Source organism: Trachinotus anak, unplaced genomic scaffold (assembly GCF_046630095.1).
Source record: "Trachinotus anak isolate AG129_WGS33_773 ecotype Australia unplaced genomic scaffold, CSIRO_AGI_Tana_v1 ptg000002l, whole genome shotgun sequence".
NCBI classification, from domain to species: domain Eukaryota; kingdom Metazoa; phylum Chordata; class Actinopteri; order Carangiformes; family Carangidae; genus Trachinotus; species Trachinotus anak.
The window spans coordinates 12,572,082-12,596,895 of record NW_027273853.1 but is presented as its reverse complement, the minus strand read 5'-3'; the positions used below and the strand labels follow the sequence as shown (position 1 = coordinate 12,596,895).

General features: G+C 38.6%; 4 protein-coding genes across 9 annotated transcripts; 2 read left to right on the top strand and 2 right to left on the bottom strand.

The window, feature by feature from the left end:
- Positions 1 to 66: 66 nt before the first annotated feature.
- On the top strand, positions 67 to 5,884 carry acsbg1 (acyl-CoA synthetase bubblegum family member 1). Of its 2 annotated transcripts, XM_071498658.1 has the most exons (15): positions 67 to 223; positions 343 to 1,312; positions 1,852 to 1,907; positions 2,044 to 2,312; positions 2,413 to 2,501; positions 2,715 to 2,835; positions 2,914 to 2,994; positions 3,084 to 3,233; positions 3,405 to 3,581; positions 3,960 to 4,141; positions 4,245 to 4,478; positions 4,562 to 4,779; positions 4,947 to 5,086; positions 5,392 to 5,638; positions 5,745 to 5,884. In XM_071498658.1, the coding sequence occupies exons 2-15, from the start codon at positions 1,266 to 1,268 to the stop codon at positions 5,819 to 5,821; spliced, it is 2,088 nt and encodes a 695-aa protein (XP_071354759.1). In that variant the 5' UTR covers positions 67 to 223; positions 343 to 1,265; the 3' UTR covers positions 5,822 to 5,884. The 2 variants fall into 2 exon arrangements, with proteins under 2 accessions (XP_071354759.1, XP_071354752.1); XM_071498651.1 differs by having other exon boundaries at positions 67 to 1,312.
- idh3a (isocitrate dehydrogenase (NAD(+)) 3 catalytic subunit alpha) lies at positions 5,885 to 11,223 on the bottom strand. 3 transcript variants are annotated; one of them, XM_071498714.1, is made up of 13 exons: positions 11,069 to 11,127; positions 10,666 to 10,731; positions 10,472 to 10,536; positions 9,821 to 9,883; positions 9,588 to 9,671; positions 9,051 to 9,165; positions 8,525 to 8,712; positions 8,149 to 8,282; positions 7,955 to 8,057; positions 7,767 to 7,831; positions 7,222 to 7,306; positions 6,846 to 6,998; positions 5,885 to 6,764 (listed from the first exon to the last, which is right to left on the bottom strand). In XM_071498714.1, exons 4-13 carry the CDS (start codon positions 9,881 to 9,883, stop codon positions 6,681 to 6,683), a joined length of 1,074 nt encoding a protein of 357 aa, XP_071354815.1. In that variant the 5' UTR covers positions 10,472 to 10,536; positions 10,666 to 10,731; positions 11,069 to 11,127; the 3' UTR covers positions 5,885 to 6,680. The 3 variants fall into 3 exon arrangements, with proteins under 3 accessions (XP_071354815.1, XP_071354798.1, XP_071354806.1); XM_071498697.1 differs by lacking the exon at positions 10,472 to 10,536 and having other exon boundaries at positions 11,069 to 11,219; XM_071498705.1 differs by lacking the exons at positions 10,472 to 10,536; positions 10,666 to 10,731 and having other exon boundaries at positions 11,069 to 11,223.
- On the top strand, positions 11,214 to 23,717 carry cib2 (calcium and integrin binding family member 2). Of its 3 annotated transcripts, none has more exons than XM_071498765.1 (6): positions 11,214 to 11,362; positions 18,139 to 18,173; positions 20,742 to 20,853; positions 22,074 to 22,221; positions 22,309 to 22,504; positions 22,907 to 23,717. In XM_071498765.1, exons 1-6 carry the CDS (start codon positions 11,339 to 11,341, stop codon positions 22,926 to 22,928), a joined length of 537 nt encoding a protein of 178 aa, XP_071354866.1. In that variant the 5' UTR covers positions 11,214 to 11,338; the 3' UTR covers positions 22,929 to 23,717. The 3 variants fall into 3 exon arrangements, with proteins under 3 accessions (XP_071354866.1, XP_071354859.1, XP_071354852.1); XM_071498758.1 differs by lacking the exon at positions 11,214 to 11,362 and adding an exon at positions 14,403 to 15,203; XM_071498751.1 differs by lacking the exon at positions 11,214 to 11,362 and adding an exon at positions 15,680 to 16,550.
- Positions 12,237 to 15,543, bottom strand: lrrc61 (leucine rich repeat containing 61). Its single transcript, XM_071498727.1, has 9 exons — positions 15,403 to 15,543; positions 14,300 to 14,395; positions 14,069 to 14,215; positions 13,877 to 13,937; positions 13,600 to 13,685; positions 13,457 to 13,522; positions 13,276 to 13,344; positions 12,997 to 13,122; positions 12,237 to 12,865 (listed from the first exon to the last, which is right to left on the bottom strand). Exons 1-9 carry the CDS (start codon positions 15,428 to 15,430, stop codon positions 12,759 to 12,761), a joined length of 786 nt encoding a protein of 261 aa, XP_071354828.1. The 5' UTR covers positions 15,431 to 15,543; the 3' UTR covers positions 12,237 to 12,758.
- Positions 23,718 to 24,814: the final 1,097 nt, after the last annotated feature.

The following is a 24,814-nucleotide window of genomic DNA, read 5'->3' as shown; positions in this document are numbered from 1 at the left end:
GGGGATGTGGGATCCTGCCGAGCCAGTTTCTTAAATATGTCCTGAACTGTTTTTTTTTTTTCCGAAGGTTTATATTATCTTGGTTTCCATTGGTATTAATAAAAAGGCAATGGGCCAAAGGTCTATAAGTGTTTTCTCAAAAATATCCCTATAAGTTGAGGAGCTTGTCAATATGTTTACAACAACAACAACAACAAACATCATATAAAAGTCTTTCTGTCAGGTATGGACTATCAAACAGAAGGGGTATAAAATAAGTCAGCTCATTTTTATAAAGCTTTTGTGGCCCACTAAGAGTCTTTCCACTATTGACTAATGAATTTTCACCCACTCTTTCTGCAGATATCTTCAGACTATCTTGCACCACACAGCTCGTTTTGAGAGCAACCCGCTGATTTCAAGAGATGTTCAAGTCAGGAGACTGCGAGGGCTTTTCCAAAAGATTCAGCTTGTGTTTCTTGAAGTAGTTCATGGTGGATTTTGATTATGGTTGTTATTGCTGTTGTGCTTTATGCTGCCTCTTTTCACCTGTACTTCCTTAAATGCAGGACATTTGCCCTCAGAATTTGTTGATATTTAGTGTAGTGTATATTTAGTAAGTTATTCTTCCCTCTATTGGTGCAATCATGTTTCCTGTGTAACTGGCTCCCACACTGTCGTTCTATGCTTTGGGCTGGCTTTGCCATTATTTGTCTATTAAAGCATACTTGTCGGACACACTAGAGAGAACTGTGAATAAAATAAAATAAAAGAATGGCAAAGGTTATCAAATAATAATGTAGGAGCCACATATAAACCCCTTTGATCAAAGTTTGGGATGTTAAACTCAAACATTAGCCTATTCCATCCAAAACATAATTCATATAGATTAAGATTGATATAAGGTGGAGGTGTAATATTGTTATGTTTTGACTTTTTACCTATTTGTGTGTGACTTCAGGGAAAATTATAATCAGACTGTTTTACATATGAAAGGACTCAGCTAATTTAAATTCAGGACATAGTCTTGAGCAAGTGGTCCAATGCTGTGCACACATGGACTTGCAACCATGCAATAAGAACTTCATGAGGCTTGTTTAACGGCATGTCTTGTTAGTTTACTAGACCTTGAAAAAGACGTGGTACTTTGAAATGGTGGACTTGTCCTACAAGAAAATATTTTCTGCTTCACACCAGTTAGGTCATTAAAAGTGCCTCTGTTCAGTAAATCCACAGGCTCGATTATACATAACTTCTAGCCAAACTACCAGGAGGTCTACAGCGGTATGGAATTTCTTGATGAAGAGAAGGTAGATAATCAACTTGGGAACAGGTAAGATAACTAAAGTGAACGTTTTTGTTTATTTAATCCAAAGGATCAGGAGATGCTATAGCCTCATCAGATTAAACTAATACCCTTAAGCAGAGGTGAACAATTAATATGTTTATTTTCTGTTTCACATTGGGATAGATCAAAATACTTTTCAGTTATGGCTGATGAACCAGATTCTACAGTCTCCAATGCTAATTCATTGTCAGTGTTGCCGAAGTTGTTGAATGAGTGTTCCTGTACACTTTGTGTTAAAATGACCCCCCTAAATGGAAATTAAAAGTCAATGTAGTCTCATACATATACATATATGCCAAACGATAGTTTTTAACAAAAAGGGAACGGACAGTCTTTTGGCTTTCATTGAATATGCTCTGTTAAACAAAGCAAGGCAGCTTTAGCTGTGCCAAAAGCCTGACACTGTGTTGAGTAGACAATGCTGCTGGAAATTAGACCCGTGTGATGAAATGAAAACAGCAACCCAAACCACTGCCAGAATGTGAGGCGGAGTGTATATGAGCTGTTTCCTCTGTGTGTTTCAGTGTTCAGGAGTCTATGGCAAACGTGCAGACAGATAGTGAAGAGCACGCCACTGTAGGTGAGTAATGAGAACATGGGTCTCCTTGTTGACATCCAATGAGGTGCAAATACTGGTTGTGCCACAGAAATGGATTGTAATCCTCTGTGAGAAGGACAACGTTTGTTTTTCAGATTTGCTTTGTCTTTCATCTCAGGAAAGAAAAATATAGAAGAGGAGTTATCTGGTGCATCTCTTGCTCCAGCTCACTCTCTCTGGACCACTGATGCTCGCGGCTCAGTCAGACTGAGAATAGAAGATGGATGTCCAGAGGAACCTGTCACGGTTCACCAAATGTTCAAAGCCTCAGTTGAAAAATATGGAAACATGTACGCCCTCGCCAGCAAGAAAAACGACAAATGGGAAAAGATAACTTTCTTAGAGTATTATCAATTCTGCCGGAGAGCAGCCAAGAGCTTCATAAAGGTATTTTATTCAAAACTTTTGTATAGTATATTCTAACTGACAACTAATGGTCATATTTTTTTGAAAAAGAAAAGACAAAAAATTATGTTAATGTGTGCAGCTTGGTTTAGAGCGATTCCATGGAGTGGCGATACTAGGATTCAACTCAGCAGAATGGTTCTTCTCTGCAGTCGGTGCCATCCTGGCAGGGTAAGAAATTCACATCCTACAGCAACAACAACCAGACTTACACTACAATAAGAACTGATCTGAATCAGTCAGTTACTGTGCACAGAATATACTGTATAGTTGTTAATGTGCTGTAACCATTATTAAATCCCTTATTTGCTGCTGTTGCCGCGATACAGTCACTAACTTCTTTCTGTCTCCTGTCTCTATAATAACTTTTGTTATTCACTACAGGGGGATAATGACAGGAATTTATGCCACAAACTCACCAGAAGCATGTCAGTATGTCGCTAGTGACTCCAAAGCCAACATTATTGTGGTTGAAAACCAAAAGCAATTGGATAAAATCCTGCAGGTACTGTTACTTGGATATGTTACAAGTCTTTTTGACATGCAAAACAATCTGTGGTAAAGTTTTCACTTGATATCATAGGTGTGTGGCAGACTGCCCCATTTGAAAGCAATAGTGCAGTACAGCGGGAAGCTCCAGCAGAAGCTCTCCAATCTTTACTCTGTAAGTCTGTCTGACAATGCATGAAGTGATACAGACCAAAATGACCGTCCAGGCTATGATCCAAGCTGTATTTTGCTGTTTTGGGATAGTGGGAGGAATTCATGGAGCTGGGCCTAGATGTTTCTGAAAAACAACTGGATGACATCATCAGCAGCCAGAGAGCCAACCAATGCTGCGTCCTGATCTACACGTCCGGCACCACAGGGAAGCCGAAAGGAGTCATGCTCAGTCACGACAATGTAAGCTTGTGTCCGACATTAGTTCATCTTTACTATTCGAAGTCAGATTTGTCTTAACTATATGCAGACAGTTGCACATATCTTTACATGGTAAGAGGCAGATAAAATAAGGGATTTTAAAGTTGGAGGAGAAGAAACAATCTTACGTCTCAATCTTACAATCTTTTTCAGATCACATGGACTGCCAATCATGCCAGCAGGGCTGGGGACGTGCAGCCGGCTGACACTCAACAGGAGACACTAGTGAGCTACCTGCCTCTCAGCCACATTGCAGCTCAGATCTATGATCTCTGGAAAGGTATCCAGTGGGGTGAGCTGGTGTACTTTGCACAGCCAGATGCCTTGAAGGTAAATAAGTTGGCTATATCACACAGTTGTTTTGAAACTTGCTACAGCATATCTCAAAGATCTAGCAACAAATAATTTGTGGAAGAACAGGCAAATAAACCTCCAGTCAGTTAAAGGTAAAAGCTATGTGTTGCTGTTGTTTCTACTACTAATTACTAAATTTGTTAAAATAGTTCTCCGTAAACTCCCCCAAATAAAATTACAGAAAGGCACTTGTGTGTTCTTTTAACTAACACTCTGTCTGTGCAAAAAACAAACTGAACACATGCATTCATTTATAAAAATGCAGATGAATGCAGAGTGAGTGAAATATGGGTAACCAACTGACTGAGTGAATGGATGTGTTTTTAAACTCTGTATATACCCAATTCTTTGTAGGGAAGCCTGATAACAACACTGCGAGAAGTTTGTCCTACATCCCACATGGGTGTCCCTCGGGTATGGGAAAAAATGATGGAGAAGATTAAACAGGGAATTAGTCAGTGTGGATATGTGAAGAAGAAACTGGTGACATGGGCAATGTCAGTCAGCCTGGAGGCCAATCAAAAGCACATGCAAAAGTAAGTGCTGATTAAAATGGGATTTTGTCTTTTGCAACATGAAAAAAAAAATGCAGAGATTATTTAATTTTTTTGTTATTTTCCTTTTAAAAATCTTTTTCAGGGAAGATGAGAAACCATTCCTGTTGTCCCTCACTGACAGTCTTGTGCTGCAGAAGCTTCGGGCTGAGCTGGGCCTGTCTTGCTGTCAGAAGTTCTTCTCTGGAGCGGCACCAATTAGTTGCGAAACTGTGCAGTTTTTCCTGGGACTCAACATCCGCTTGTATGAGGCCTATGGTATGAGTGAGAGCACAGGACCTCACTTCATGTCAGGTCCCAAAGTTTACAAATTGCCAAGGTATGTGTTTAAGAATAAGAAAAAAGCTCATGTTTATATCTAATGAATGTCCCATAACAGACAGTTATTTTTCTTACACATAGTTGTGGTAAGGTGGTGCCTGGCTGTCGATACAAAGTGGCCAACATAGACTCTGAGGGGGCAGGTGAAATCTGCTTTTGGGGACGCAACGTTTTCATGGGTTTCCTCAATATGGAAGACAAAACAAGAGAAGCTTTGGATGAAGATGGATGGCTGCATTCTGGAGACCTGGGAAAGATAGATGAAGAGGGCTTCTTGTACATCACTGGGAGAACTAAAGGTAAAGCTATTTGAGCAAATCAGGCAATTGTGAGAAAATTATTTATCTTAGGCTATCAGCTCTCATTATGTACGAGTGCATGCTGTTCCAGATAGAAGACACAGCTCCATTTTACATGTTGTAAGTCTTAAGCAACTGTGATGCCAGGGTGCCCTCTCTCCACTCAGAGTTGATTATCACAGCTGGAGGAGAGAACGTTCCCCCCGTTCCCATAGAGGAAGCAGTGAAGAAGGAGCTACCTATTATCAGCAACGCCATGCTGATAGGGGACAAAAGGAAGTTCTTGTCCATGCTTTTAACACTGAAGGTAATCTGTAGTTAGTTTTCCATTTCCACAGCAGCAAATAGAGACATACTGTAGAGTCTCCTTATATAACCTTTAAATAATACTCTCTCTAAAACTCAATTAAATGCAGCTGCTGAATTCTAGTACCGTGTTTTGCACTACTTTTCTTCTTGTCGAGCTCCCTTGAGAGATTTGCAACAAGCCAGGAAGTATAAAAGAAGTGTAGCTATTAAAACACATGGTTTCACAAATTACTGCAAATGTTCATTCTAACCTTTAATTATAATTTATGAGAAAATACACAAAATCCTTGGGATTTCATTCAGTGTTGTAGCAATGCAGAAACCATGGAGCCAACAGAGGAGCTGAGTCTGGAGGCTGTGGAGTTTTGCCAACAGCAGGGAAGCCAAGCAACCAAGGTGTCTGACATTATTGGAGGAAAAGACAAAGAAGTGTACCGGGCCATTCAAGAGGGAATCGACAGAGTCAACTCAGTAGCCACTTCTAATGCCCAACGCATACAAAAGTGGACTATTCTGATGAAGGACTTCTCTGTTTCTGGAGGAGAGCTGGGTAAATTTAGCAGAACATTGATCCAGTAGTGTTCTTTTTTGCTTGAATACCATGCAACTTTGAGACTGCAGTGAACTATTGCTAATCATACTGTGTTCTCTTCCAGGCCCCACAATGAAGCTCCGTCGCCCCATTGTGTTGGAGATGTACCACAAGGTCATAGAGAGCCTCTATCAAGAATAGCGTCACGTTCCCAGAGAGATTACTGTATAACTGTTAGTACAAAAATCACATCACTTGCATATCTCTGTCTTGTGGACATACATGTGATTTAATAGTATCTGTCTTGTGTACAGAATGCAAAAATAACAGAGGAACCATATCTGATTTAACAAAAATAATATTTAAGATCATGTTCTAAATACTTAATAATACTCACACCATCTTCTAATAGGCTGAAACATTGTTCTCAAATTCATTTTATTGTTAGTCAACACCAGTCACGTGCATGACAGCATCTTACAATGTATTATTATCTAATAACATGGATCATACTGGTCATCATTGTAAGTGGAGAGATCCTATAACACCAAGAATAGTCATTTGCATAACATTAAATAAAAAGTCTGGCATTTTATGATGTAATATTCTTTGTCTTTATATTATACATTCATTATGTTAGAAGCAGAGAACACTATGATATGAAGAGAAGACTTGCAGTGAAGAGTGCAAAATATTTTCAAGTTTCATGTTATGGAGCCTAATAATATTCAAATTATAAAAGCTCCAATCTGAATGTGTCTTGACAATATAACAGAGTCAAATACATTAGACAAAAGGCCAAATTCAGCCAATAAATAGACAATAGACACCACAGATTAAAGCAGTTAAAGAATAAATGCATATCACATATACAGTAACTGTTGGCCAAAAGACAGTGCTTTGGGGTGTGCAGAAAAATAAAATGTCCAGGATCTCAAACTCCTGAGTCTTATTTTTTAAATACATATTTTGGTTAAAAATGTGCAGATACAACATGAAATGATGAAGTAAAGAGGCCCAAAGCTCTTAACACTTAACTCAGGGCCACATTAGCCTCCTTTTAGTTCATATCCCGCACTCTTTGACATATTGCTTCTGTGAATTCTGAGCACTTTGAGTTTCCTCCTAGGTCTTTTGTCAGAACCTTGAAGATGGAAAAAAAGCATTATAAATAAAAATGGGAACATATAACCTGCATGTCTTAATTTCTTGAAAAGAAGATTACCTTTTTGTCTCGAATGGTGTCAAAGCAAGCAGTTTCGATGTTCTTGGCATGGCCATGCAGACCCATGTGCCGCAGCATCATGACTGCACTGAGCAGCAAGGCAGTGGGATTGGCCATGTCTTTTCCTGCTATATCTGGTGCAGTTCCATGAACCTGACAGAAGAAATGAATCACAATCCATCACCCTGACTGACTTTTCTATAAACATTAATTTTCTAAAAAAAAAAAAAAAAAAAAAATGTGGGCTAAAAGTGTCTTCAATAACTCATCCCAAACCATGAATCTCTCCTGTGCAACTTGTACGATTATCATGAGAGTAAGTATGAAATGTGTGAGTAAAAGGGAGTCTTGATAACTGGGAATAAAAATAACATACCGACTCAAATATGGCAACACCATTGGTGCCAATGTTCCCACTAGGAGTCACTCCAAGACCTCCAATTAGTCCAGCACAAAGATCACTGTCATGGTAAACACATACAATTACCTTCAGATTTATTCTTGTGCTGACACTTTTACCATGTTAAGTACATAAACACATGATTTTGAACTGACACGGACAATGTAAACGTTACTAGCAATTGTGCATCCTCATCACAAAGTTTTTTGGGTCACCTTTCTTCTCTTGCTGATTTACTAATTTATTAAGTTATTATAGTTCAGGTTATCCTTTGTACTTTGCCAAAGCAAAGTGTTTGTCATTGTTACACATTATTATTTTCTGTTAATATGCTGCCTGGTTGAATGCACCCATTCAGCACTGCCCTCCTGGTTTTAACACATTTGTGTAAAACAAAATAACAAAATGCACAATTGTGTGTAAATGCATATGCAAATATGGAGGATTTAATTTATGAATAATTGCATTTTCTGGCAAAGTACATATGTTGCTTTTTGTTGTAATTTAATGATCCACCTTACCTCAAGATGTCTCCATACAAATTTGGCATCACTAATACATCAAACTGTGTGGGATCCTGTACCATCTGTAAAAACAGGTAAAAATAATGCCACTTGTACTTCAAAATATACAACATTTTTCACTAAACATTGCTTTTTGTCCATGTAAAACATTTATACACACTAAACTAATTCAAACTGAGACTTACATTGAGACACACAGTATCCAAGTACATCTCAGTGAATTTTATGTCTTTGTGCTTTTCAGCAGCCTCTCTGCATTTTCGAAGGAAAAGTCCATCTGACATGCGCCTATATAAAAAAATGTAACAAAAGACATCTTAATTTCAACAACTTTAATATAGTGTAGTATTAAAAGTAATTTTTTCTGAATACAGCTTACATAATATTGGCCTTATGAACAGCAGTAACACTGGCCCTCTGATTGTTTCTTGCATATTCAAAAGCATACTCTGCGATGCGTTGGCTGGCTTGCTCTGTAATGAGCTTAATACTCTGTACAACTCCATCAACGATCTGAAATGAATAGTATGAATGTAGTAGTGAATGAGAATATTATTTGAATAATTTCATAAATGAAATGCTAAATATTCTATTCCTGAACATCAAAGAGTCTACGCTGGAGAGGCAAAACAAAATAAAACAAAATATAAAATAGACACCAATATGAGATATTGATCTAAAGGAAAAAATAAAACAATATAATAAAACAAAAAATAAACAAACAGACAAGTAATGTGATGTTAAAGGTTTTTTACCACATGTTCAATCCCACTGTATTCTCCCTCAGTGTTCTCCCTGATGGTGACCAGGTTCACATCAGTGTAAGGGGTTTTGTAGCCCTCAATGGACACACAGGGGCGCACATTGGCATAGAGGTCAAAGGTTTTCCTAAGTAGCAGGTTCATAGAGGGATGGCCAGCAGCTATTGGTGTCTTCAAAGGACCTTTAGATTGTTAAATAAGTTGAATTATTTACTAGTTTAACTAATGCACAGTGTTTGTTCTTAACAGCAATTAACAGTAAGGTATCAGTTAATTTGTAAAAAAAACAAAAAAACAAACAAACAACCTCTTCCTAATACAAAGGATAAAATGACTATATTACACATTAAATTCCCCTATTTCTGCTGTGGGAATGAATGGGAGTAAAGCTACTGGTATAGACAGATTGGTTGCTAGTCACTTGACAAAAATAAGATTATAAGATTCAATATATCATCAACACCATGAGCAATAACTTATAGGCAAATCATCCAGTTCTTTAGAAAATATGTCAAGTTACCTTTCAGGCCAATTTTGTTCCTGTCCATCGATTCTTTGGCATCAGGAGGAATCATCCACCTGCCACCAGGTCCTTGGATGGCAGTAACATTTCTCTCTTCCCACTGAATAGGTGCCTAGATCAAAAGTGAATGTACAACAAAAGCATTAGAGTAGTTTACATGAAGTAATTTTTTTACACTGAAATTTGAAATAAAGATTTGTCACTCACAAATTCTAGACTCTTAACTGGATTGCTCATTTGATCTGGTTTAGTTTCAGTGCTAGGGTCAATAAAACATTATCTGTTGCAATAAGCCTGTGAATATTCTCATTTGTCCAGGTCATAGTATCTCAAAAGAATTTTAAATCGAAAGCAACTGGACTTGGTTATTTGCCTAGGAAAACGTTTCACCTCTCATCCAGGAGGCTTGATGAAGCCTCTTGGATTTCGATTTAAAATTCCTTTGAGATTATCTGTTGCAATCTAAAAAATATAATTTTGCTGGTTAATGTTCCTAGTGAACAACAATATTTTTCCTCCTCCACCAGTACTAACTTGAGCTGCTTCAAATATTTTCATGACAGCACTGGAGATCTCTGGACCAATTCCATCACCAGGGATTAAAGTAACAGTTTGCATCTGTGAGTGAGAAAAAAGACAAATAACGTTCAATGACAAGAGAATAATTATGCACTTCAGAGACAAGGTTATAATTTAATACGAGCAATAAGTCACATCAAAAATCTTCAATAAAAGAATGAGTAAATCTCTAGAGTAAAGGTAAATACCCCACGGATGAACGTCCTGGGTTGTGGATTCTCTTTCATCAAAGCTCCAACCACCCGTGACATCTGACAATTAAAAAGGATCATGTTTTTACAGGCACACATCAAATAAAGTGAACTGAGGCTTGCTTAAGTAGTGAACATACTAGGAACAGAATGACCCAAGCATTGTGCACTCCCCTGTTTTACAGTACAGCATACATGGTTTGGATGACTGTTCACTAGTAATGTATTTTTGACCAAAAAAAGAATTGAATTATTGTTATGCCAATCCTTGGTCACTCTAGTGAACCCATCTGAACACGAAAAGCAGTACAATCACATGAAACACACAGATGGATAGATAGATAGATAGATAGATAGATAGATAGATAGATAGATAGATAGATAGGGCAGATAGGTGGATAGATATGCAATCTGCAAAGGACATTCTGGAAGAAGAGACTCCAGTGCAAAGCAGGAGTTGTTGAATAGCATGTGCTCTTGTCTTGTTTGGCAATGGTTAAGGACCCACATACTATCCCAGAAGGCCTGCAGTAAAGTAAAGGGTTAACTAAGATGGCGAATAGAATATTGTAATAAACTTAAACAATAGAAAATGGAAAGGATAGGTAATAGGAAAAGATTAGTTTTGGAGTAAAACTGACAGCTTACAGTAGACGGCGTATCTTAGCCATGCTGAACTGCAGAAGTTGCAGACTTGCAATAGCAAAGGCGCTCTGATTAAAAAAAATATGGCAAAACAAAATGCCCATTTCAGATTTGAGTAACATTAACTACTGAGGGAGATTTCTAGCTAACTTTTTTCCAAACGCTGCGAGACGTTTTAATGCGTATGCTTAACTTACTTCCTGTGCCTTGATTTTATCCTTGTCATTGACCGATAAACCCCACTTTCTTAGTAGATTAAGAATCTGTAGATGATAAACATGATGTAGCTTTTACAGAACATGTTCAGCTTTAGCTTTCAGTTATAAACTCACAATGCAATATAAAAGAAAACATGTCTTTACATAGCTAGATAGGTAACAGCAGTCTAGAGTCAGGTTGCTATAGTAACTACAAGCAAGGACCCTGTGCTAACGCCTAGCTAGTTAGCTGAATAGCTAATGTCCGTCTGCGGTATCCCTGCACTCTTTCAACGTATGAACGACAGTCAAAGGAACTAAGATTAGTTGATGAGATGAAACACAATGTCATGCGTCTGGTGCAAAACATTAGAAAGATTAGCATTTTTTCTCCCGTACATACCGCTGACCTCCATGCCTTCCCTGCCATCCTGCTAGCCAAGGTCGATGCAGCAGCAGCGGCAGCGACAGCAGCAGGCGAGGTTCTTCTTCTTCTTTGGTGTTTATTGGCGGTTGGCAAACCAGCTTACAGGCGCATTACCGCCACCGACTGGACTGGAGTGTGGATCAGGAGACTGCGCAGAAAAAAAAAAAAAAAAATCTTTCTTGCTGATTTCCCCAAGATACCAAGAGGAGAGATTCTGATTCTTCTTTGGCGTTTTATGGTCTTTTCATGTTGCTTTACTGTCAGATTCTGGTGAGTAAAATACTCTCAAATAATCTCTAGCATTTCCACAGTCTGCCCTGCATGAGATGACATGTTGTGCGGTTTCATCTTACTGACACTACTCTCTCTGACCGGGGATGTTTTCCTGTGTTATTAAGGATCACATTCTCTTCCCCATCTTGTTTCCTCTGGTCCTCAACACCCCTACCCTGTTCTGTACTGAATGAAAAGGTCTTCCTTTGGCTATATGATCCCAACTCTGTTGCCACTCTTGATTGATTTTCCTCCACACTAAGCTTTTCCCCTCTGAAAATGTTAACTTAATAATATTTGACTGACTGTGAGCAGTATTCCATGCAGAAGATCCTGGTGGGTTTTCTTTTTTTTTTTTTGCTAGTGCCTAACTCAATACTTGTAAATGCAGAAATTGAATGTCTGCATGAGTATCTTACTTGAGCCCACTGTAAAGCAACCAGTAACTCTTCAGCATACACACCCAAGTGGTTTGGGGTGCTGACACAGATCCACCTGATGACTGTGCACTGCCACTGCTACACCTGTTGCATCTGTCTGCGGATTGTTTGACCGAAATGTTAAAATATGCACAAATTAAAAAGCGGTTATTGTATCCAAATACTTGAGTGCCTCAGATAGTTTTGCAGGACGATTATCACCACCAAGTGGCGCCATTAGACTGCTTCTGAGTGTCTACAACACCACCATGGGTGATTAATATCTTCCCTTGAGCCACATCATTAATACTTATAGTCTCTGGCTCTGGATGTCCAAACAGTGTATAGTATGTATGCATCAGTAATAAAGTAAATTTTGTAATTATGAGTAAAAGATGTGAAGTAGGCTACACCTTTACACCTTTATAAGCACTGTATTTTCAACAAGTTGGTCGTACACATAATAAACTTTATGGTATAAAACAAGTAGAAACAGGTGAAACAATCATTCAGTTACATTTTGCAAAAGTTCAACATACCATGAAACCATACAGCATGGGACACATTAACTCCCAAAATTATCCAGCAATGCAAAATGGAAAAGAGCTTTGAATTACTGAAAACTTATAGAAATTCTTAAGCAGCATATCTCTCAGCATAAATTCAGGCTACTACATGGTACAAAATGCACACTGTGCAAGTAAAGACATCTTTGAACCAAACTGAGGGGTGTCAGTGTGGATAAAGGCCTTCAAACCACATACATGTATCATCAGATACCCTATGCATAGGATGCGATAAAATTTCAACAAATGCCTCATACTGCAGCGCAGAGCATGTGTCTGGCAATGATACTTATCAAGCATTTGGATATAGCTTAGTAATTTGAAAAACCTACAGTACATTAGCCATAGTATATCACACAACAAAAAGTTGCAAAATGTTGCACACAGATGTGTCCAAATCAGCTCAACTCAGATGGCGTACTGCTTTGGCTGCTTCTTCAGGCTCATCGATCTTTCAGTTTGTGAAATTACATGAGTGGCTCTGTTGTTGAGGAGTCTGCATTCATGAAGGACATCTGCAGAAAGTAAAATATAGGATAGGGATTACATAGAATACTTTAAAGTGAACCCAATGAGGCAGAGTTCACATAATTTCACATGCAACACAGTTGTTAAAAAAAAAACTGCTCTGCAGAGAATATCTTACCGTTAAACTGTTTGTAGGCTTCTTCAATAATGGCATTGTTTGATCTCTTTATCTCCCAGTAACTATCTTCCACCCATGGCTTGCAATCAGGATGTTCAATAAGCTGTCCATTCTTGTATAAACCAGCTAAACATTCATAGAAAGAAATACAAACGTATTGCTTTATCACAGCATTTTCAGACAAATCACATTTTACTTGACCAGGAAAATGTCAGAAACATCTGTAAATGCTGGTGGAAAACTGATAAATACCACATTCAACATCTTAATCTGATGTACCTTTGATGGTATCATCAATGTCTTTGCATAACTGGTACAAGTCACTCCCACGTCCAACAACTCTTTCACCTACAATTTAAACAGAAACAGAAATTTAAACAGAAACAAACACCTTGGGAAACATTTACATCAGTCTGAGTGTTAATGCTGTGCAGAAAGAATATAAGATAAGGTATATTACCATCCAGCACCTTAATGTTGGGGAACATCTCCAAAACTATGGTTCTATATGACACGTTCCTGCACACTGACACAGAGAAAGTTCACTCATCAAGATTTTCCATCCACTGGATTGTTTTCAAAATAAGTCACAGAAAAAATTACCTGGATTAGTGTAATTGTAAGTGTTGTCTTTAAGACGTATATTTTCCAGCTTTCTCAGAGACTGAAGGCAGTGAAGACTCTCAATACTTTTGGAAAAAAAACAGACAAAAGAGAAATTTACAGTACCAATTCAGAATATTGCTCTCACAAATGTAATTACTAATTACATCAGCGGCATTTTTGTTGGTGTAGTATGTAATCAACATTGTTATTAAGGACATACTGACAATCTCATTCATATAGGGTAAGCATTTGGTCAACGTTATGTAGTTGGTACCTGGATATGATATTACCAGCCACGTTTAAGTTCTGTAAAGTGTCACAACTGCGCAGTGGCTCTGAAAATACAAAAGAAATAAATTAAATAAAATAACAATAAAAAAATTCAAAATCTATTCATGATAGAGCCTTCCTTGATAAAAGAACATACAGCATGGAAATAAAGACTTTGGTGCTCCTGTACTCTTACCTAAACTAGAAATCCTGTTGGCAGACAAATTGAGTACAGAAAGAAGCCGAAGAGATGCTAGAGGACCCAAATTTGTGATGTTATTTCCAGAGAGATCCAGTCTTTCCAAATTTACACACTCCCCAATGCACCCAAGGTCATGTATTCCTAAAAGATACACAATAAAAAAATAATAAGAAATAATAATGTATTTTTGAAGACTTAAATACTGAAATATTAATTTAATCTTACCAAGACCTCTCAATTTGAGAAACAATATCGACTCCAAATCGAATTCTCCTGTACGTGACTTGAGCAGCGCAGCACTTATCTTCTCAAATTCAGCATCTGAAAGAATCAGAGCGATACGACTGCAGCATAACAAAGCACACTCACTTTTCCATTCTCATTTGTGAGTCAGCAGTGCAAAGGAGAATGCTGGAAGCACCGTGTCTCTTCTGTTTGCCCATGCAATCATATCTAAATAGTAAATACCAATTCAAGCAGCCCATGAATTTCATATCTGGCAGCACACTGAGCTCTGCCAGCTCCAGGGGGGAAAGGGTCACAAAACAGGCTGATGTGATGTGTTCTGTGCAATGTTTGTGATGGTGCTGGCATTGCAAGTCGCATGCATGAATAACAGCTGAGGGAGTTATATTTGGTTTAATTTCCTAAGGCGGAAGCAGTCCCTAACTCCAACTACACATGACCACTGCTTCGTGAGCCTGCTCAAACGAAACCCTGATCCCCTGAAGAGAGCAGCACCACTGAAAGAAAGGACTCATGAGGTTAACCAGAGATAATGATGCTGGGGTTTAGTTCTCCCCATTTCTTCCTGTTTTATTTTCAGATTCGCATCCACACAGGTTAAATTTAGCTCACCTTATGTGTAAATTATGTAAGGACTGGCAGACAAAAAGAGGGGGGGGGGCGGTCGTGAGTGGGATAAGTGTGGCCACCAAACACATATTTGAACACCTATGTTAACACCTGCAGAAATATAGGTGATGTTTAGTTTAGCTTGACAGTCTGCCACCATGTTAGTAAATGCTGTTAGCTTATGATGTTGGTAGCTACCTGTATCTTAGCTAGGAGCGTCGTGAGGCGATGAATGCGTGATTTTGCGAGAATGCCTCAGCCGGATGAAGAGTGGGTGGGTTATTTAATGAAATGCTAATTGTTATTTTTACTCTCGCTCTCTCTCTCTCTCTGATGATGACACACGTAAAAAAAAATGTTATGTAACAAACGATACGCTGTTAGCTACACCTTAGCATAAGCCTCAGCCAGCTAGCATAAGCCGCTAGTGGCTAGCATAGCGACGTAGCAACAAGCTATCCATCACAACTTACCTTGGTCTTTATCTCGCTTAGAGTCCATCGTGGGCAACTTTGCAACTTGGAAAGCTACCTATCGCAATAAACAGCGATGGTTTTTATCCAATGCAGAGGAAAGGCAAGGCCGTGGTTATTTTGGGGGAATGTGAAATTGGCATCTGTCCGGGGATACAGATGGGACACGCTCAGTGCACTGCTGTGCTGCAGTAACACGCAGGTGGATGTGGGTGAGACGGACCTCAGTCTCCGCGTCCAGCTCCGGATCAGCAGGGAGGCGATGCTCACCGCAGGGTGGCGGGGGCTGGGAGATGAGTCCGGGGCAAAAAAAAGTTAGATGTTGCTTCCAAGCAACAGGTTCGGTGTGTTTGTTTAAAGTTTTGTTCTTGTTAACTAAAGTGAGCATTAAATAACATCAAGAAGTATCAAAAACAAAAAAAAACAAAAAACAAAAAAAACAAACAAACAAAAAAAAAGCATTAGTTACCTTAAAACATATGATCAGTTTTTAAAATGTGATGCATTATAGATAAAATAATTCAACATTTAAATTCTGCTAATATGGTAATGCAGCAATAATGACAATAGAAGCAACAACAACAACAACAACAACAACAACAATAATAATAATATCAAAAGATCTTAGTACATTTCCACCACTGCCCATTACACCCTTAGCCCAAAATGTATATGACCAGGTTCTCAGTTACCAGCAGGTTCTTGTTCTTATTTATTTATTTATTTACCTGAGGTCCTATTGGCTTGTCTTGACTCTGGGGCAGCAGCTGAGGGCTTCAACAGGAGCGGATCAGCTTGCACTCCTCGGACTCCGCAGTCAGCCTCCATTGGCTCCGTCACAGCTGGACACCAGTCTTTTACTTTTGCTTTTTGTGTTTTTTTTTGTTTTTTTTTTTTAATTCATCCTCTATTTGCAGCAATGCCGGACACCTCCTGTAAGGAAACCAATAACATTTTTTGAGACTTTGAAACGTCCTTGACTCATCCTCCTGTGCGGAGACTTTGTCTCAGCGGGCCCCCTAAATGCCTCTCATTGTGAAAAGGCTTCGGACGTTCAGTGTTGTGAATGTTTACAAGCAGCAGATTACTTGAGTAAGATGGGTAATAAGCAAACAATATTTACCGACGAGCAACTTGATGCCTACCAGGTAAGCCTGCATGCCTCTGAGTATACCTGCATCATATATGTCCAGCTCCAGGATCAGAAAAAAAAACATGTCGAGGCATTAAATAACTTTAATTAATGGAGACAAAGTGGAGTAAAAAGTGGAGTAAAAAAGTGGAGTAAAAAGCTAATTACAGCCCTATGTAAATAATCAAGCTTATACAGAAGTGTATGCATTTTTCCATTATTACTTTTCCATTACTGTCTTTTTTTCTTATACTGACCTGTCACTTCTGACAGGGGAACCTCTCATGTGTCTTGGATATAATGGATTAAGCAAGAAAATACTGACCATTTTGTGTGAGAGGCAGAAAAGCAATGGCATAGTTTTAGTGTTGATCATTAATACATCTTGATCTCAATCTAATGGAAGTGGGCGGTCCTGGATTCCTCATCATTTAATGATAGGCAATAATCAGTTACCATCTAGCTAGAGTACCATCAGTTATGCCTCTGCTGTTCAAATATTGACAGTCTTGATAAGTGAGAATTGCTGAAGGTTTTGATTTCACTGCACACTGGAGGATCTAGTGCTCACTGAGTTATAATCTGAGAAGATCTGACCTTGTTTTTTTTTTTTGTTTTTTTTCCTGTAACAATAATCCAGGTTGTCCTGTGAAGAAACACATCTTCATATGCACAGGTTTATCATGTGATTAGGTGTGGATTTAATAATTGATGCCAAGCCAGTGTGATATGCTGTGAAACTCTACTCTCAGGAGACAGTTTAGTTCTCAAGAGCCTCTCTGGTTACTCCTGCTTCTCTTTAAAACTCCTTCTTAGAAAACTGTTGCTTTCTGTTTCTGCCACGGTTATTACGGATTATCCACAAGTCTTTTTTTTATATGTAACATGCAACACCTGACACATCATCAACGGACTGAAGTTGAGTGTTTTGTTGGTTCCGCAAGAAATTCAGCGCTCATGAAGTATAACTATACAAACACCACAACACTGTGTTTTATGATGGAGGCTACTGGGTTATGATATTGTTGTCAGATATTACTTTAAATACACTCACACACATTTCTAATTGACCCAGATATCTTCGGTAATGTTGTTTTTTTGTTTTTTTTTAACTGGAGAATGTACAACAGGGAAAGAGGTTCCCAGAACATCTGTATTTTCTTTGTTACTCACATTGTCTGTAGAGCTCAGCTGGCTGCGCTTTGCTCATCACACACTTAGGAGCACAGCTCAGACAGAACGGGTACAAGGGGAAATGTAAATTGAGGTGCTCCCAGTAGGGCTGTTGGATAATGCCTGTGCCAACACATGCATGTCAGACAACAGCAGATCATGTTCCCCTGCCTCTTCGCTCCTATTGCAAGTGGCAGGCGACAACACTCACACATCACCATCATTTAAAAGAAACTGGATGCCTCAGCTTGCGTTTTTACAGTAAGGGATGTTCACATGACTTCAGAGGAACTGTGATGTTATTTTATCTGACTCACAGATGTGTCACTGACAGTGTTTTAGGTCTTTTGTAGATGAAAGAAAAACCCTGTACCTTTTTTCAGGTTTGTATCATATTTGTGTTATTACAAACTGTTTTTCTCTCATTGCAGGACTGTACATTTTTCACCCGCAAAGAAATTCTGCGGTAAGTTTTATGAAGTCTTGATTGTGATGCTCGCAGATGTATCAACTGCAAACCACACATTTCAACACATGGTGTAATCGTAACATCTTACACATCATAATATCACCCATCTGCAGAGGCTGCCTTTTATCTCCGTTTTTTTCGGTCCTTGTTCTATGCCATGTACTCAAAATGTACTTTAAGTGATCACTAATTTGGCGTGTGATACTGTATGCTCAGTCACTACCCATAGTTGCATTACAAGGGCCTTATAAAAAAACATTAACACTTCAGACAGTATTTGGCTCCTGTCTACATATGTGAACCATGTCAAGTCCTCAGAGTGGATTTCTTCCCACTTAGGGAAACCTGATGCTGAAGCTGATTTCATTGGCAGCTGCCATGTGTAATATTTGGCCACTGTTCAAAAAGGAAAAGACAAAAAAAAAAAAAATGTCTGCCTTTGATTAAAGTGATTCACAACATTGAATTTAAAATGCGTCTCAAATGGCATATGTACCGTTGCTATAGAGGAAATGCTGCATTTTGACCTACATGAATCATATGTGAGTCAGAACTAACACAAAGTGAAGCATATGAGGCTATAAGTGCAAAGCCAAAGCCATTCATCATTCAGTGTCTGTGAAATTTCTCTGTACAAACTGACATCCTAAATGCTTCTCTTATCCAATACATAAATCATCTTCTGCAGCTGATCGTCTCAGCAGGCTGGCACGCTATGGGCATTTATTGGTTATGAGGCTTGCTATTATGTACAGCAAGTAAAAATGTTTAAGTTATCTGTCAGTGATGATCTACAAGGTTCTGTCGAGCAGCAGTGTCGGTACGTTACCTAAACCTTTGAGAGTCACGTTGACCTTTTGACTGTGGTGTTGTTTTCACTACCACCCAATGAAGTGTCACATTTCCACCTCTTTCGACATGTGCAGCCTCAACACTTAAAAAATGAAATAAATATAAATGTAACATATACTCTTAGTGATTGTGCCGGGTATCATGACTCACTGGGTGGCATCATTTCTCTCTTCCTGTCTCTCACCCCCTGGATGACAGGCATAAATTAAACAAATCGCTGGCTCTTCTTTTTAATGGAATTGACCGGTGTTGCTCATGTTTCAGTATCTTTTGTCAGTGGTTCTAGATGTTGGACGATTATTAGCGACTTAAAGAAATTAGACGTAGATACTCAAGAATGTTGCAGTGTAACACGAGATAAGGGTTATATGAATCCAGCCAGGAATTTGGGGTCCGACTTGCTGTCATGTTTCTGCAGTAAAAATGTTTTTGAATTTTTCTAACAATTTTCTAAGAATAAGCTGTTTGTGATCTGTCACTATTTTCTAAATTTACCTGAGCTATTAATAATTAATGAAGGATTAAAATTCAACAGATTGCACAACATGCTTGTTTGATCCTTTTGATTTTTATTTAAGAAAGGTTTTTTTTTTTCTCCCCCTTTCCACTCATCAACAGATTGTGCCTACACATGTTCCCCCTCAGTGATATTGAATTGACTTTGATTACAAGGCTGGCAGTGGACTGGAAACCAAACTGACAATCAGCAGAGGGCGTAATAGGGTCCCACACTTTATGACCTTCATAAAACACTCCTCGTTTCTGTCCACAGCTGCGGCTGCTACAGCACAGTTATGTAACATCGAAGAACCAGGTTATCACTGATTTGAAGCCTTCATTAGTCAGCATTAACACTAGAAGATAATATTTCAATGTTTTTGTATCTCCATATGTGCAAAATATTTGAAAATGACATCTAATGTTTACAGGCCAACTGAATATCATCAGAATTGCAATGGTTGGAAAGTTTTTTATTTGATGATTTGCTGTAGCAATTAAAATTAAGAGCGATTTCAGAGCCAAGGAGGTCAGAGAAGTTGTACATCCAGAGTCATGATAAAGTAAAACTGCAGGTTTAAACATTCATTTCCTGCAGTGGAAATATCATAATTTTGACATCTTTATCTAATTTAATTGTAGTAAGTTTGTCCTTTAAGACCAGTGTCCTCTGCTCTGGCAACAAAGGTGACAGGATTAGTCATAGGACAATGTGAAATGGGGGCTGCAGATGTCTTTATCATGCATACAGACTCCTTCTAGTTCTTTTTACATTATTCTCAATAATAAATAATTTATATGATTTTAATGCCCAAGAAAAGAGAAGGACATGAGAAAAAGGCTAAAAAGTTGAATAATTGTGTGTTAAGAAGGATTTGATTGTAATGCTCCAGTATGTTGGCAGACTCAGTCACCTTTAGCTTTCTACAGCTCCATGTTTTACTGAGGAGGAAATATATTCTCATTTATTTAGTTGTTCAAAATTAATGTTCACTTGTTCACTTTGTGGTCATATTTCTATTTATGACTGTTCCATAATTGTTCCAGTGTGTCTGTGCTATTAATAAATCAGTAGATTATTACATCATATTACATGAGCTGAGCTACAAATTTGCCTGGTTTGCGGCTACATGTTGAGTAAAATTTTAAGAAATAAAAATTTGTTATGTTCTAAACTGCAGTACAGTAAGTGCTCTTTATTTCATTTCATTCTAGGTTGCATGGCAGATACCATGAGTTGGCTCCACATCTTGTACCAATGGACTACACCAATGATCCTGATTGTAAACTGCCTTTAGCCTTGATAGTCAACATGCCAGAGTTAAAGGTAAAAAAAAAAATCCTTCATCAGAATCAGAGTACCTCAATATGGTATTAGTCCTGTGTCAATAACAATTTCCAAATAAAACCCATTCTTTGTTTTTCACCAGCAGTATTGTGTTTCCTTATTTTGGATTGTGCTTTAAGTACGCAAACATGGCATCCACTGCTCATGTAGGTTGACACCTAATCAATACACACTCTCTCCCAGAGGACAGAATTGATTTTTAACCATCATCATCATCACAGATCTGATTGTATGACACAGCTTACGAAAGTTAATGTGCCATGAAATGCTCTGCCTCTCTGTCCTGACAGATGCATTCCCTCCTATTTTAACCACCTGCCATCTGAAAAGAACATCCTGAAATTTTAAAAATGGCATGTTGCATAACATCACGTCTCATCCTTATCCACCAAGGGTTTAGCACAGAGGCTCATAATGTGTCCTTCCTCTGGTTATATTGACCCTTGCCCGTAAAACTGTCGTATGATTGCAGGGCTGTAAGGATGGCAGGAGGAAGATGGAGGCAGTCAAGGCAGGATTGATGAGGCCTGGCCAATACACAGTCACCCAAAGTCCTCTACTGCTTCATAACCATAAATACATTCCTATCTTGCTGAGGACTCAGTTTTAATGAGCTGTGTTGAGTCGACTGGACTGATTCAGGCTCCACTGACGATATCCAGTTAAAAATGGCATTGGTTTAGATGGCTGTTTATATAAATGGCTGCAGCTGAGCTTGTATTGAGCTCAAACATGCTAACTGTGCTCAGGACAACAGTTTTACTTGTGTTGCTTAGGTATAGAATTAGTGAGTATCTATCTCTTTTGGTGGCCTCCACTTCAGTGTAAATTTATTACAACTTGTGTCAAATCAGCTAATTACCCGGGATATAAAATCCTAGCGGCAACTTATGGTTGAGCAATGGAGGAGAAAATGTTGGCATAGCCATACCAGCAAAGAGAAAGAGTCAGCCTTTTTCAGATGTATCAGCAGGATACACTTGACAGTTTAAACCACTTCAGCTCATATGTGAAACTAACAACAACATATAAAACCACATGAACATGAAACCTAACCTACATAAATTTCTTTTCTTATCCAAACCACAAGCTCTATGTTGTGTGAGGTGTCCCTCATTGCAGTAAATGTTACATTTACATTAATATGTACCAACATTTGCACTGATGTATTTAAATGTTGTTATCCCCTTTGTCTGTAGGAAAACCCATTTCGCAACAGGATCGTAGAGTCCTTCTCAGAGGACGGCATGGGGAATCTCAGCTTCAATGAATTTGTGGACATGTTCTCAGTCCTGAGTGAAACGGCCCCTAGAGAACTCAAGGCCATATATGCCTTCAAAATATACGGTAATGCAGAATTTCTAAAAGGTGCATTTTAATTTTTTTAAAGTGCCAAGATTAACAATTATGTCCTGTAACCCCTGTTAACAACAGATTTCAATGTTGATAATTACCTGTGCAAAGAGGACCTGGAAAAGACTCTCAATAAGCTGACAAAGGAGGAGTTGACTCCTGAGGAGGTGGACCTGGTGTGTGAGAAGACCATCGAGGAGGCAGATTTGGACGGAGACAATAAACTCTCCTTTGCTGATTTTGAAAATATGATATCTAGGGCTCCTGACTTCTTAAGGTAATCAAACATACCTCATTCAAGGTAAATACTATTTTAAGATCGTGTATGTCAATTTATTGTTTACACCCCATTCTCTATGAAAAGCAGGGGCATTTTAAAATCACCTCATTACCCCTCATACTGCAGTCCCTGGCTACTTACATGTTTCATTCCCCAGATAACTGATTATCATTTCCATCGTTTAACTGTCACCCTAGCAACATCTCTTTAACCCCGAGCCACCCATTCTATTATATGCAAATGGCCTCACTGCGGTCAGTCCCCTCTGAGAAGATGAACACATCTGTTCCCGATTCCTTTGTGTTTATACTAAAGTAAACAGTAAGTTGGTGTGTTTATGCACAGTGACTAATACTGTTTCAATGCTGGTCCCTGATATTGTCTGTTCTGTTTCTTCAGTACCTTCCATATACGAATCTGAGAGGGCTCCATGGAAGGTTTCCAAAGTTGACAGCATGATGATCCTCAGGACTCTTGCACCATGTCCTGGCCACAGCACAGTGCCTGTCTTCCACCCCGTCGTCTTAAAAAAAAAAGGCACATCAGTGCTCTCCAGCCTCAATACTGGGCAAAGCTGAATTTCTTTACTGTAGATGAAAGTGTATTTTCCTTTTACCATGTATAAAGGGCTTGACCTGGATTGGTCTCTTGTTGGGAAAAAGGTCATTCATCCACATTTTAAGTTCGAAACATGTAAAATGAACAAGTCTAAAATGAGCCAGACTCTGGATTGACTCATATTGAGCACATTCAAGAACGCATAAAATGCTTATCTACCTACAGTATATTGCACGTCTTCCTACAATCACACACTAGATACTGTATAAGCTTAAGGACAAAGCTTGAAGTGAATGAAAGCACAGCATTGGTGTGAAGGGCATACAGGTATTTTATGGGAGCTATGCAGTATTTGTACATGCAGTGAATTGCTTTTGGTTATTTTAGGTTGTGTTTTTTCGCTTGTGGAACTTGAACATGATGACAATCATATTGTACTGTTCTCCACTTAAATGAAGGGCTCTGTCATCTGAATTCATTTTGGTAGCTTTCATCTGCCTCAGCCATTATCATGAGATGTTAGTTACAGCCATCTTTTGGATACATATTTTACCGTATTTTATGTGACTTCAGGTATTTGTCTTACTTTAAATAAATGTTTGGTTTTTGTTTCTGTGTGTTTTGGGTGAATTACTTTGTGTGAATGCATTTGTGTGGTTTATTGTTGTCATTAAAAAAAGCATGAAAGACTCGGGAGCACTCACCTTACCTGCAATTTTAATGAGTTCAGCAATATCCCGTCCCTATAACTAGTTCACTTCAACCCACCCACCCATGTGTGCGCAGTAAAGATCCGGGAATGGATGACTCTGCCTCTGAAGAGCTCATCATATGAGCTGTAATAACTTGTTAAGCAGGATGTGATCATCAGGAGTGAGCTGCCTCAGCATTCACCAGCATGATTACATCCTGCACAAACGTTAAACTCAATGGAAAGGAAATGGCCTTGGTCATGTTGGTTGATGATTGATGGGTTCTGGTTTCCAGGCACTGGTGCAGATTTGCATTTGGTTCATATGGAGTACAGTGTTAATTTTGTGCGGTCAGTGTTTTCAGTGCTGTTTGCACTAGCGGGTGTATGCAATAAAGCAAATAAAGGTGATAGGTACGAGTGTTCTTGCAAACAGCCCAAACTATGAAACATGAAAAGAAGTTGATATTGAGTGTCGACTGAATTGCTACTGAGGGAGGAGGATGGTGAAGTCAATTAAACAGTGTGCAGTCTGCAGGGCAGCCAGTTAATTTATTCCATTATCTCCAGTTGCTCTTTATGAGCACAGTATCAAATATTCAGGGCAATACAGCGCCGGTTGTGTGGCTTCATTAATTACTGGTCTCATTGAGAACATCTGTTAATTATGATTCCAGCAGAGAAGCTTCTGGTACACTGTGATACTGGGGCTGTAAAGCAACCATCACTGTAAGCAACTGTTTCTGAGGCTGAGAGGAGCCAAACTGTGTGTGAAACTCATGCTGATTTTTCTTCATGGGACCTCGCCTGTTTTAATTTGAGCTGATTTAAAATGGTGCCTTTAGCTTTCACAGCATGACAACAGTGGTGGATTTATGACAATCTTGATGGCAGATAGAGATTCTTATGGTTATATTTGTGTCGATATGAACATTTTCTCTAGATGTACTTTTTTCTTTTTTTTTTTAAATTGATGGTATTTAGCATGTCTAAGCTTTATATAAACAATTAATAAATGACTTAATACACTATGACACACTAGTTGTGAGCCTAGACTA